General features: G+C 39.0%; 1 protein-coding gene across 1 annotated transcript; it reads right to left on the minus strand.

Annotated features, from left to right (window-relative positions):
- Window positions 1-8,566: 8,566 nt before the first annotated feature.
- LOC140139849 (uncharacterized) lies at window positions 8,567-12,904 on the minus strand. Its single transcript, XM_072161602.1, has one exon. The coding sequence runs from the start codon at window positions 12,397-12,399 to the stop codon at window positions 10,684-10,686; it is 1,716 nt and encodes a 571-aa protein (XP_072017703.1). The 5' UTR covers window positions 12,400-12,904; the 3' UTR covers window positions 8,567-10,683.

The raw sequence follows: 12,904 nt of genomic DNA on the forward strand, positions 1-12,904 counted from the left end.
TGCACAACAAAAGAGGCTATGCGCTACATTTTAAATTGTTTGATTCTGATGTCTAATTCTCGACTTACGTTCAATTTTATTCGCTCTGTAATTTTTTCTGGGACACCCTGTATACCGGACTTGAAATATGAAAAATCCGCTATTAAGCTTCGTTCATGTGTTGTTGAGTGAATGCGATAATGATGCAAGTGCGCTTGCTGATAGTATCAAGACTAGTGTGTCTAGGTTAAGATTTTGGGCTATTCCTGTTAAAATCCATACACCCCTTATTATAGAAGACAAGACCTTAATCTTCCACACAGGAGGTGTTGGGGTTACCTGAATGGATGACTCCATGTGTAATCTACACCCCTATGTGGAAGATTATAAGGTCATGTCTTCCATAGGGAGTGTATGGATTTCAACTGGAACAGCCTAATGTAGGTGAGCCACAAATCACATTGCTGGTGATTTTAAGGAGAGCGTTCTAAGAGACACTGCAAATTGAGTACTGCATAAGAGCAACATTGAAGAGAGATATAGGAATTCACACTCCTGTTATTTAGAATTAGCCTTTAGGAGTGCTATAAATCACTCTCCTAACATCTGAGCTCGAAAGTTTGCCATGTTATAAACATACCTAGTCTTTGATATTAAATTGACTTGCTACACTGGTTTTTGAGATATGGCAAATAACACAGCAGTAATTGAACTTGGACCTCATTTTATTCACTCAACAATCTATGGCCAACACATGAGGTTGTATCTGTATGTTTATGAGGTTAGTCATGTCACCTCACCTCACCTTGTAGAGTGATCACTATGTGGTTGATAAACACCTGTTTTCAGTCTGAACCATCAGCTGTAATTCCTTAATTAGGATCACCCATATCAGGAACTAGTTGCTTCTCTTTGGTCACATTGGCCTATTCCAGTTGCTATCCATACACCCCCTATGGAAGACATGACCTTAATCTCCCACACAGGGGGTGTTGATTTCAAACGGAATCACCCATTCAGGTAACCTCATTTGAAATTCACACTCCCTGTGTGTGAAATTAAGCATGTCTTCCATATGGGGCATTTGGATTTCAATTGGAATATGCCTTTTTTCTGCTGATTTGGATAGATATTTTGTGTACATTTGGGTGTGTAATTTTATATAATTTTCATGCATTCACATTGATTAAACACAAACAAGTGGGACCGAGTATGCCGCACAGCACAAGTAAACGTGGCTGATTGCTTCATGCATATTGTTGTTGAGGCAGACTGAGGTAAACTGTAGGTAATATGGACATTTTGATTGCAGGCATTGAAAAAAGCAAGTAGTTCAGACTTACGAGAGTGAATTGCCAAATATTTACTTTCAACTCATGTTTGTGAGTTTCTATACAAGTTAACTTTGATACAAATTGTCAGGGTGTATACTTGCTAGAATAATGTCTGGAATACACTCCATATCATGCCCAAGACTTGATTTCTGGATACTACAACTTAATAATACATTTTAATTTGCCTCAGTGTGCCTCATGGGCAGTCATTACAAAACAGAAAGACCTTGCTGTGTTATTATACTTTGATCAGTCCTTAATAGGCGGGTCTCATAACATCACAGATTAATATCTTTATTTAGATACTATTCTGGTGCTATTTCACCAGAAATATCAAGAATTATGAATTCATGCCTTATGCATCTTCTGCCATATGCATCTTATGGTGACCCTTTCACCAAGGTCGCTTGTGCCTGGCGAAGTTAAGTCAGCGTTTTCCTAGATTTAATGTCTAGCTAGATATGCTTGACATAAAAAAGCCTAACAATTCCAACCTATTATGCACTGATCAAAAGTATGATACCCACCTATTTTGTACTGATCAAGATATATGTGGTCCATCCAGATGTGATAACATGGTAGTGTGTATCAAAACACTGCATAATATATATATGACATTTGAACTGATTTAGTCCTGGTAGGACTTGCATCTTTTCATTTCCTGGATGTGAAGTAGGCTCATTGTGTCTCATCATCATCACCATCATCCATGATAGGACACTCATCTTTTCATATCCTGGACGTAATATAGGATCATTGTGTCACACCATCATCATCATCCATTTGTAGTTAGAGCATCTATACTTTGCTAGTGTTTCTATACTTTGAAAATAATTTTCTGCAAGTTATAAACTATTTGTACAGTTTTTTGTTTTTATAAAATGGTGCTGAAGGACTGTCTATAACATAGTGTTTCTAGTAATAATAATAATTATAAGTTCTTTTGCAAGCCTGAACAAAATGGTTATTTACCGGGAGGGTATACAACATTTACCATAAAAATAGAGCAATAGTTCACACAATTTCTAAAACTTTTACTATCGTGTGCAAAATAAAAAAACCTGGACACTACTGGTCATCTTACGGCATTTTTGATTGGTTGATAACTTGAAATGATTATTTCAATTGCCAATTATCGTCAAACTTGCATTTACAGATGATCTTATTAACACCCTCCTTGATTGGTTCAAATTTGGACACAATATTCATTTTAGCCAATCGGCAGGTAGTTCTCATGGGATTGAAAGCCAATAATTCTAGATTCACTATGTGATAGATAAATGTACAAGTTGTATTTTAACAGTTAGCTAATTAATTTAATCTCTCTCCTGTGGCAAGTCCAGCATAAATTTCAGACAAGTTTTTATTATTTTTTTCTTTTCTTTAAATTACAAAGACAAAATGTAGACTATGATAACATGATTGTAACAAGAATTGAACAATAAAACATTTTCACAGGAAGACAAGTTGTGATTTGTTGTGGGCTATTCATGTTTTTGTTTGTTTGTTTAAGCGGTTGCTCCGTGTGGAGACACGCTTAGGTCCTTGATAAGGCATACATTCAGATCCGCTACTTGCGTGGTTCCGCCATTATGAACTATGTGCGAGGAGAGCGTTGAATTACGCACTATGTGCGGGAGAGCCTTGAACTGGCAGCATACATGAAAGGAAGAATTTACGTAACCTTGCACAGAATGTTGATGACTGGTTGGCTTCCCATTCATGTATGTTGCCAGTTTGAGGCTCTCACTGCACAGTGCATAATGGCGGAACCATGCAAGAAGCGGATCATCAGCCTTTTGCATCTAGATTTTGAAATGAATCCCTCATGGTTGAATGGGCTATTCCATTTAAAATCCACACTACCTCTGTGGAAGATTTGGAAATATCTCCCACAGGGGGAGTATGAATTTCAAATGGAATGAACATATTAGGCAGCTCCATTTGAATTTCATACTCCCTCTGAGAAAGATGCAACCTGAATCTTCCCCTGAAGAGTATTATCCAATATTACATTTGGAAGAGGCAGACTTTTCAATAAACATGCAAATTGATGGGTACCAATCATTTTGATAGTTTGTAATTGTGAGTGATAGATTTTACTAAACTGAGCTCAAAAAGAAACTTACAATTTCTCATAAGATCATATCTTAAAATCCTGTCCATCAAAATGAGCCAAAATTACGCACAGGTTAACTTCAATACTCTACTCTATCAGTAACCAATCAGTTATCCAACTGACACAACAGCAAAATGAACTGACATGGAATAACTTCCTGGACCACATTCACAGCCCAATAATTGGCACCTAGCACAAGAAATCTGTGGGAATGATTACAAGATCCTTGCACAGGTGATAATTCCCAGAGTAAGTGGAATAGTAAGTAACAAATGAAAATATGTGCGTTTGAGCGCCCTCGGCGAATTAGCATATATTTATTTTCTTCATGTTACGTCATAATGAATGACTTGGGTAAAAGGCGTGTTAGTGTTTGGTAGTCACTTCAGGTTGGTAGCACCACGCAGCACACACGCTTTTTCAATATATCCCGGTTCCGTCTCAACTTCAGTGAGCGTGGCATTGGTGTTAGGCCTATATGAATATGACGGCCGCAACGAAAGAAGACATTCAAGAGTTACTGAATCAGTTCAAAAGTAGCCAAGCAGAGCTAAAAAGTTCGTTCACAGAGTCACTACAGTCAGCAAAGGAGGAATTTTGGCAAGAAAATAAGAAAACAGCGGAGTGTTTTGAAAAGAAGTTGGCGATGGCCTCTGAGACAAAGTGGAAAGAGAAGGAAATAAGCGGCAGTACTGAGTTTAACCAGTTAAGTTTTCGTTCCGTTTCTGTAGTACTTAAAATGATTAAATTTATTAGAAGGATAATTCAGTTACTATCATGTTTAATAAGAAATGGTTGGCAGCAGCTTTTCTGGTCAGTTGTAATAGGTCCAATGGACCGTGTCACAGTGGACCGTGTAATATCAATAGGTCTGTTCTGTGTGCAAGGTTAACAATAGCAAAAGGGCAGTGATACGCGTGGCTCACCTTTTATAGAAATTTTGTTCAATTGGTATGAGCTAATGTGTCTGAGTAAAAAGAAATCATCCAGCGTGGAAATGTATTGAATTATCTCAATTGGTTGATTGGCGCGAAATGTGCGATTTGGTGCGTATATGATCTGATATGAATTGTCTCTAATAAGTGTTACGTGTTATTTACTTGTAACATAGATCTGTTGACAACCTAATAACCAAGGCCATTGATGACCCAGTTGATGGTAAGGTGCACCTACTTAAAGCGAGAGATACCATCGGTACAAGACAGAAGTTTATAAGACTGGCTGACATCAGCGAGCATGGGTGGGCGACCGTGTCAGAGTATGAAACCAATGAGTTGGCAGCTGATGAGGATGATCACAAAAGAATTCAACGGGCGAATATCGAGCAGGAAAAAGATCAAGCAGAAGCAAGCTAGCAAGCAAGCGGCAAAAAAAGTTCAAAAAAGATGGCGGCGCTTCCGTGGGTGGTGGTTTTGGTATGCCTGGTTCTTCTAGTCAGCTTTTTTAGGTGCAGGAGGGTCCTTCACTGGGCCCATCAGCAGGCAAGGCAAAGGCAGTTGCTACTTCTGTGGGAAGTTCGGCCAATGGAGAGAAAGTTGTCCAGCCAAACGGCAGCAGTTTAGTACAAACCAACAGCAAAATGCAGGAGGCATCTAAAGTAAATAGAGCTAAAGTTAAGTATGATAATTCATGTAGCGTAGATGAATGTGTCTGTATTTCAGATGATATAGTATTTGATTATGCAGATTATGAGAGAAGCGAAGGTAATATTGCGATCAAGGTTTCAGGTAGGCTAAAAAGCCACGCCCAGTTTTGGCGGGAAATTGGGGCACCACAGTTTATAATGGAAATTATTGAAAACGGATCGTAATTCCTTTTATGACGAGCCTCCGATGCAATCATCCAAGAATAACAGGTCTGCGATATAATAATCACGAATTTGTGTCTGAGGCCATATCTGAGCTGGTAAAATTGGGGTCTGTAGAAATTTGTCAATCTCCCCACACGTTATTAACCCACTCACTGTTTCTATTCAGCCAAACGGAAAAAAGAGGCTAATTCTTGACCCGAGGATGGTAAACAAGTTCATTCGCAAGCAATCTGTTAAGTTTGAGGATATGAGAACAGCACTGCTGTTTCTTAGGAAAGGTGGTTTCATGTTCAAATTTGACTTAAAGTCCGGGTATCATCATATAGAGATTCACCCTATGCATAGAAAATTCTTGGGATTCTCATGGAATCTCAATGGTACAGTGCGGTATTTTAGATTTTCGTGCCTGGCATTTGGTTTGAGTTCGGCTCCATTCATTTTTACTAAAATAGTTCGACCGTTGGTAAAGAAGTGGAGAAGCGAAGGCAAGGCAATTGTAGTATTTCTAGATGATGGTCTAGGTTTTGGTGGGTCTGTAGATAAAGCAAAAGAGGCTAGTGATAGTATTAAAGCCGATCTGATTAAATCTGGATTTGTGCGAATATCCAGAAGTCGATTTGGAGCCCAACAATAACATTAGAGTGGTTGGGATATGATATTGATCTAGAATTGGGTGCATTTGGGGTCACCGGAAGAAGAGTTCAAGACATCCATCAAAGTACTACCACTATTCTTAACTACAAAGACAATAGTGGGAATTTAAATGTGAAGGCTAGACTTCTGGCTAGTGTGGCGGGAAAAATTGTTTCCACTAGCCTGGCAGTTGGAAATATAGCAAGATTAATGACGAAATCTTTACATGTCTGTGTAGAAGGTAAAGAAAACTGGGAATCCTTTGTTTGTGTGTCGGAAGAAGCCATTAGTGAATTAGAGTTTTGGCGGGAAAATATTAGTACTCTCAATTGTGCAAAAGTAGAACCGAAAACAGCAGCATCTAAAATAGTATATTCAGATGCAAGTAGCACTGGCTACGGTGGGTATGTAGTAGATATGTCAGATGATATTGCTCATGGGCAATGGAATCAAGTTGATGCAAGACGAAGCTCAGCATGGAGAGAGTTTAAGGCCGTAGAAATGGTCATGGCTTCATTTGTCAAGAAGCTTGGGAATCATGTTGTGAAATGGTTTACGGATAACCACCAAAGTGTTGCAGCGATAGCAACAAAAGGCAGTTCGAAAACTGAATTACAAGAAATTGCTTTGAACATTTTCAGAATTTGTGTCCAAGATAATATATCTTTAGAAGTGGAATGGGTCCCTAGATCAGACAATGAAAGAGCTGATTATATCAGTCGCATTATTGATGCTGATGATTGGGCTATCTCAGATTATATATTTGAGAAATTGGACAAAAGATGGGGTCCTCATACAATAGATAGATTTGCCAGTTTTACAATGCAAAGTTGCCAAGATTCGATTCGAGGTTTTGGAACCCAGGTTGTGAGAATATAGGCGCATTTACTGTGGATTGGTCTAATGAAAATAACTGGTTAGTGCCACCTATCCACCTCATTCCAAGAGTCCTATTTCACATGATGCGTTAAAGGCAGCAGGAACTCTTATTTGCCCTCAGTGGTATTCGGCCCCTTTTTGGCCGATATTGTTCCCAGATGGACAGACTCCTGTAGTTGGAGTGGTGGATATACAGGAATTACAGTATTTTCCTGGTATGTTTGTAAATGGCAGATACAATAACGAGCAGTTCGTTAAACAAATAGCCAGAAGTGCTATTCTGGCGGTAAGAGTCCAGTTTTAATCGAATGCGTTGAGCAAAATCGGTTGGATTTGAAATCCTAATAAATTTGATATTTTAAGAGAAACATATTCTGTAAATTGAGTATGCCATGATATTGGTAATGAATTTTCGAGGAAATACAAAGAACTTTATATAAATGAAATGCAACAAATATCAAAGCTTGCAGCGAAGATAGTTACATGCTAATATAGCAGGAATTTATGAAGATTGATTTGGTACTCGATGCGTGAAGGACAGCATTGACAAGAAGTGAAAATTAAGAAGGTAGAGTAATCAGACAATGTTAGAAATATTAGTAGGCCTAAATACATTTGATCTGCGAATTCTTAAAAATTGTTTTCATTTCATTTGCAGGTAATCTTCCAGAGTGGTATATGGTCAGATGCGGGATCTGAAGAGCATGATGAACTGAACAAATTAGCATCAGAATTGCCTGGTGTGACATTAAACTCTAGAGCCGAGTCAACTATAAAACAATATGGGGAGCATTTTGCAATTGGTGCACATGGGCTGACAGATTTGGAAAGTCAAAAATTCCAGCGGATCCCTATTATGTTTCATTATATCTCATTCATGTCAGTCATTCAGCCAACACACCAGCACCTATTTTGAAAGCCACTGCTGCTATTTCATGGGCTCATAAATTGGCAGGGAGTTCAGATCCTTGTCTTTCTCCAATTGTTAAGAATGCTGCTGAGGGTTTGAAGCGTAAATTAGCATCTCCTACCGTTAAAAGGAGCCTATAACAGCAGAAATTCTGGTTAAAGTATATGATCACTATTGTGCAGATTTGTCCATCAAGAATTTGCTTACTCTTAGAACTGTAACAATGTGCTTGATAGCGTATGCAGGGTTTCTCCGTTTTGATGAACTTTCTGAGATAAAAAGAGAGCATGTAACATTTGAGTTATCACATATGTCAATTCTGATTCCTTCTAGCAAGACGGACATTTATAGGCAAGGTAAATCAGTTATTATAGCACGTCTGACATCAAGAGTTTGTCCTGTTAAGTATGTTACAGAAGTATTTAGAGTTAGCTCAGGTCCAAGATTCATGTTCATTCATTTTCAGGAGTTTGTCTGCCACAAAAATGGGTTACAAATTGCGCAAGGATAACCGACCAATGTCATATACTAGAGTTCGCGAAGTCATTTTGGATGCGCTCAAGCCAATAGTTGGCGACACATCAAAATTTGGTGTTCATAGCCTGCGTTCAGGGGGTGCCACAGAGGCAGCTAATGCGGGGTGCCTGAAAGATTATTTAAGAGGCACGGCAGATGGAGGTCTGATTCAGCCAAAGATGGCTATGTCAAGGAAAGTTTACCAAAATTGCTTTCAGTTTCCCAATCGTTGGGATTGTAGATTTCCCTGACTTTTACTTCATTGAGCTCACGATTCGCTGTGGACGGTGCAAATAAATACCAACACAACGCAAGCTTATGTATTAAAAAGTGTTTTATTGGCCGGCATTGGTGTCGTTCTTTGGGAGTATAGTGGAGAAGACCTGTTTCTTAAAGAAAGTGTGTGAAAAGCAGAACGCAACACCGTTTTATCATCTATGCAAGGGTCTTGTGCTGGGTGCCAAATATTGGGCTGTGAAAGTGGTCCAGGAAGCTGTCCTGTGTCAGTGCATTTTGCTGTAGTGTCAGTGGGACAACTGCTTGGTTACTGGCATGTGATTTGAGTGGAGTATTGAACTAATCCTGTGTATAATTTTGGTTCATTTTGATGGACAGGGTTTTAAGATATGACCCTGTGATTCACAACTTGTGAAAAATTATAAGTTTCTTTTTGAGGTCAGTTTAGATACGACACAGCAATGCATTCTTATTGTAATGAACAAGTTTAATTAAAAGTGCATTTTCAATCTTTTTTTATAGTCATGAAAATTGGATGATGCAAACAGACTTTGGAACTCTTCAACCGGTAACATAAATTTGTTGATACTTCTGTGGTCTGTGTGTCAAGTGTGAATGTAGAAGTGACATAAGATGGGCTATTCCATTTAAAATCCACACTACCCCAGTGGAAGATTTAGCTAAAGTCTTCCACAGAGGGAGTATGAGTTTTGAATAGAATAGAAAATAAGGTAACTTCCATTTGAAATACTCACTCCATTCATGGATGATAAGGTAAAGCCATTATACAGAGGGAGTAGGGGTTTCAAAATGATTAACATACTCCCCCTGTGGCAAATATTTCCAAAATCTTCCACAGGGGTAGTGTGAATTTCTCATGGAATAGCCCAATCACACTATCGCTGCTGATCAGATCAACAGTCACAACAAGACGTTTGGCCCATTGGTGTGTCCACATGTCCTCTCCGCACAGTGTCGACACCCTGTATTATAAATATTTTTTTCATAGCTCCATACTCCGTTGGTGAAATCAATATTCTATTGTTGACATAGATAAAGAAAGTTTACATATGCATTGTGAAATACATGTGTGATTGAATATTCAATACAAGCACCTGGATTTTAGGTGAACGGGCTATTTGTGTTCCTTTATATAATTGTAATTCTCAAAATTAAATATATCACAATTTTAACTTACGATTTAAAAATCATTACGCCAAAAATGCAGTAAAATGTATCCAGAGCCAACAGCAATGGTAAGCTAATTAGTGTATTGCATTTCAAGTTAGTGTATTGGAAACAAAACCCTGGGTTTACCTCAAAACAAATCAAATTTCCTTGTAATAGCAACACCATATGGGATACTAGAGCATGCGCAAATCGTAATAATTTGTAGAATAGAACTTGGTGGTGTCTCACATGATAGTCGTACTATGCTTAGCTTGAGTTGCTCGGCCTATCTCGAACAAAATCGCCATGTGTAGCTATTGAAAAACGAGAGGATTCACCGTACTATCACTGCAATTTTTGACACAAAGATATAGGGATGATGACGCTGTGCTCCAATGCGATCGATAATCACCAGCATTTGTGTCTTTCATTTTCATACTACAGAGATCAAATATTGAAAACTCTGAAACTTGGAGCAATGATGTGCCATTTCTATAAAGAATATATCCTTATTTATATTCCACAATAAATTTTATGTCCTTTTTAATTTGAAGCCAAACAAATGAATTAAAACAGAAAATTGCTATTTCATTCCAGGGCCTATAGTATAATAATCGCAAATGCGTGCATAAGCTCGCCGATCGTTATTGAGTGGAGCCGCTTCGCACAGCTGGGACGTATTTAAGACGTATATAACTAACTAGCGATATACACAGTTTATATGTCAATGGTTCAATGATATACATGCACAATATGTGTCAGCCTTCAACTTAATTTTTATACCAAAATAGGGGGTCAGAATGTTTACACCAAAATGGGGGGGGGGTTATAAAATTTCCTTTAGTTATGAGCTGGGGGTAAATTTTGGCCTTGCAAAAAATTCTTGCTCCCCCAATATTGGCCTCCCTCATGGCTCATAATTATTGCACTACTCCTAATTGGAATTTACCCTTATGGACCTTTTTGACCATTTTCATGCATCAAAACCTAAATTTAAGGGCACATTTTTGTTAACACAAAGCATTGCATCTTTTGGTTGGATCACACCCACTCAGTGGTTATATTCTCCATATAGTTCACCTGTATGTGACTGGATTCAATCAAGCCTCCTAATTTTCATCTCTGATTTTTTAAGATGTTGCCACTCTTTCCAAGTAAACCATACCATACCTCTCCAATCATCAATGCCTGATGAACCTAAATACTGTGCATTTAAATTAGCAGCATGACATCGTTTATACCACCAGCCGCCTTTACTGATTAATGCACAGTTGACGACACTGGTGAGGTCATTATCTCTGTCATATGTGGAAAACTGTGTGCCATCAAGATTCCAATAACTTATGCTGTGCTGAAGTGAGTCGCCTGCATTCCCACTATATGTACCCACTGATAATGTATAATTAGAGGCAGCATCACTGATCGTAAATGAATCATACACAGCGTAAGCGATGTCCGAGTTGAAAGCCTCCAAATCAATCCTTAAAATCCATGAGGTGCCCTCCTGTGAAATTAGTCTGCGGATGTTCTGTAGACCCAACCAATATTCACCATTAGTATCCCCAAACCCATGTTCATAATGATACCAATCTCTGTCAAAATCTTCAGTTCCGTCCAGGCGTCTTTGAAAGACAGTCCACTCACAGCCATCAGTGTCCATGTCACAGAAGACCTCCATGGATCCTAAGCCATCTGGTGGATAAATCGTACAAGTACCACTCTCATGGTGTCCTCTTGCTGCAAGATCTTGACAATCTTTGGGAGGTGGTGGGTCTGTGGTGAGTCCATTGGCTGGATGTGACACAGTTGGCTGCAGTGTAGTTGTCCAAGAAGTACCACTGCGACTGGATAGTTCTTCTGTTAAAATATCAGGTCTTTCCTTGGGAGGTGTTGAGCCTGTTGGTGTGAGTCCATTGGTTGGTTGTGAAGCAGTTGGCTGCAGTGTCTGAGAAGTACCACTGGACAGTTCTGTTACAATACCGGGTCTTTTCTTGGGAGGTGGGTCTGTTGTTGCGAGTTCATTGGCTGGTTGTGAAACAGTTGGCTGCAGTGTAGTTGTCCGAGAAGTACCACCGCGACCGGCCAGTTCTTCTGTTACAATATCAGATCTCTCCTTGGGAGGTGGTGGGTCTGCAGATGTGAGTCCATTGGCTGATTGGGAAGCAGTTCGCTGCAGTGTCAGAGAAATACCACTGGACAGTTCTTGTGCTACAATATCAGGTCTTTCCTTGGGAGGTGGTGGGTCTGTTGGTGTGAATTCATTGGCTGGATGTGAAACAGTTGGCTGCAGTGTAGTAGTCTGAGCAGTGCCACCATACAGTTCTTCAGTTACAATATCAGGTCTTTCCATGGACATTGGAGCCAGCCCAGTCTCAAGAACATTCAGTTGATTCTGCAGAATATTAAAAACATTGCTAAGAAGAACAGTCATAGTTGATGTTAGGTTCTTGATCTGATCATGATGACTTTGGAAAGCTGTATTTATAGAAGTTGTCAAGTTTTCAAGGTACCTTTCATTTCTTTTCAACAAGGCCATAGTGTCCTCATTCTGGTGCTGTGATGATGCCAGTGTTTGATTCAACAAGGCAACTATCTTCATTTGCGAATCTATGTTTGGAAGAGCTGATACTTTAGCATCTGTTAAATTCTCTGGAAACTTGACTTCAATGTCTGTCTCGTCTGGATCAAAATAGCAATCTGTCCCGTAGCAGTCATCATCCGTAGCTCCTCGTTTTTTCAGTTTCACTGGATTTGAATACAAACATGATACCAGCATCATTATACATATGATTGTATAAAACTTGGATGCCATCTTGGATTGTGCTGATATGGTATATGGGTTCCTTATGTTGAGTTGATCAAACTTTTGATTGTCACAAAAAGTTGTTCTGGTTAACCAACTAAAATGCTGAAGACTGAAGTCACAGTTGAAAGCAGTTCACAATCCTTGATGTTGTATATTGGCTCTCAAAGAGTGTTGATAGTCAAGTCAATTTTGGGAAGTTGTATAATTGGCTTGCAGTATATTATTAAAACAAGTTGCTTGTACCTATGCCAAGTCATCAAGTTGTACTGAAAGAATGAAGCAGTCTGGTGCAATATAGTAATATCACAAATCACTACAGCAAATAACTATTATATTCTATCTGGAGCTGAATGACTTCATCGAGCAAAATGGCAGAGCTGTTCTAGCTGAATGCTACCTGTAGTTATAGGGATTTGTTGTCTTGCCAACTGAAAGTAGAACTTGAGTACTCAACATTCCAATTGGCAGGCATACACCCCTTATGTAAGGCATGATCTTAATGTCCTACACA

Source organism: Amphiura filiformis, chromosome 18, assembly GCF_039555335.1.
Source record: "Amphiura filiformis chromosome 18, Afil_fr2py, whole genome shotgun sequence".
NCBI lineage: Eukaryota > Metazoa > Echinodermata > Ophiuroidea > Amphilepidida > Amphiuridae > Amphiura > Amphiura filiformis.

Excerpts from the sequence above, each read along its gene's own strand:
- LOC140139849 (XM_072161602.1), bottom strand. The coding sequence starts at position 12,399 with ATGGCATCCAAGTTTTATACAATCATATGTATAATGATGCTGGTATCA.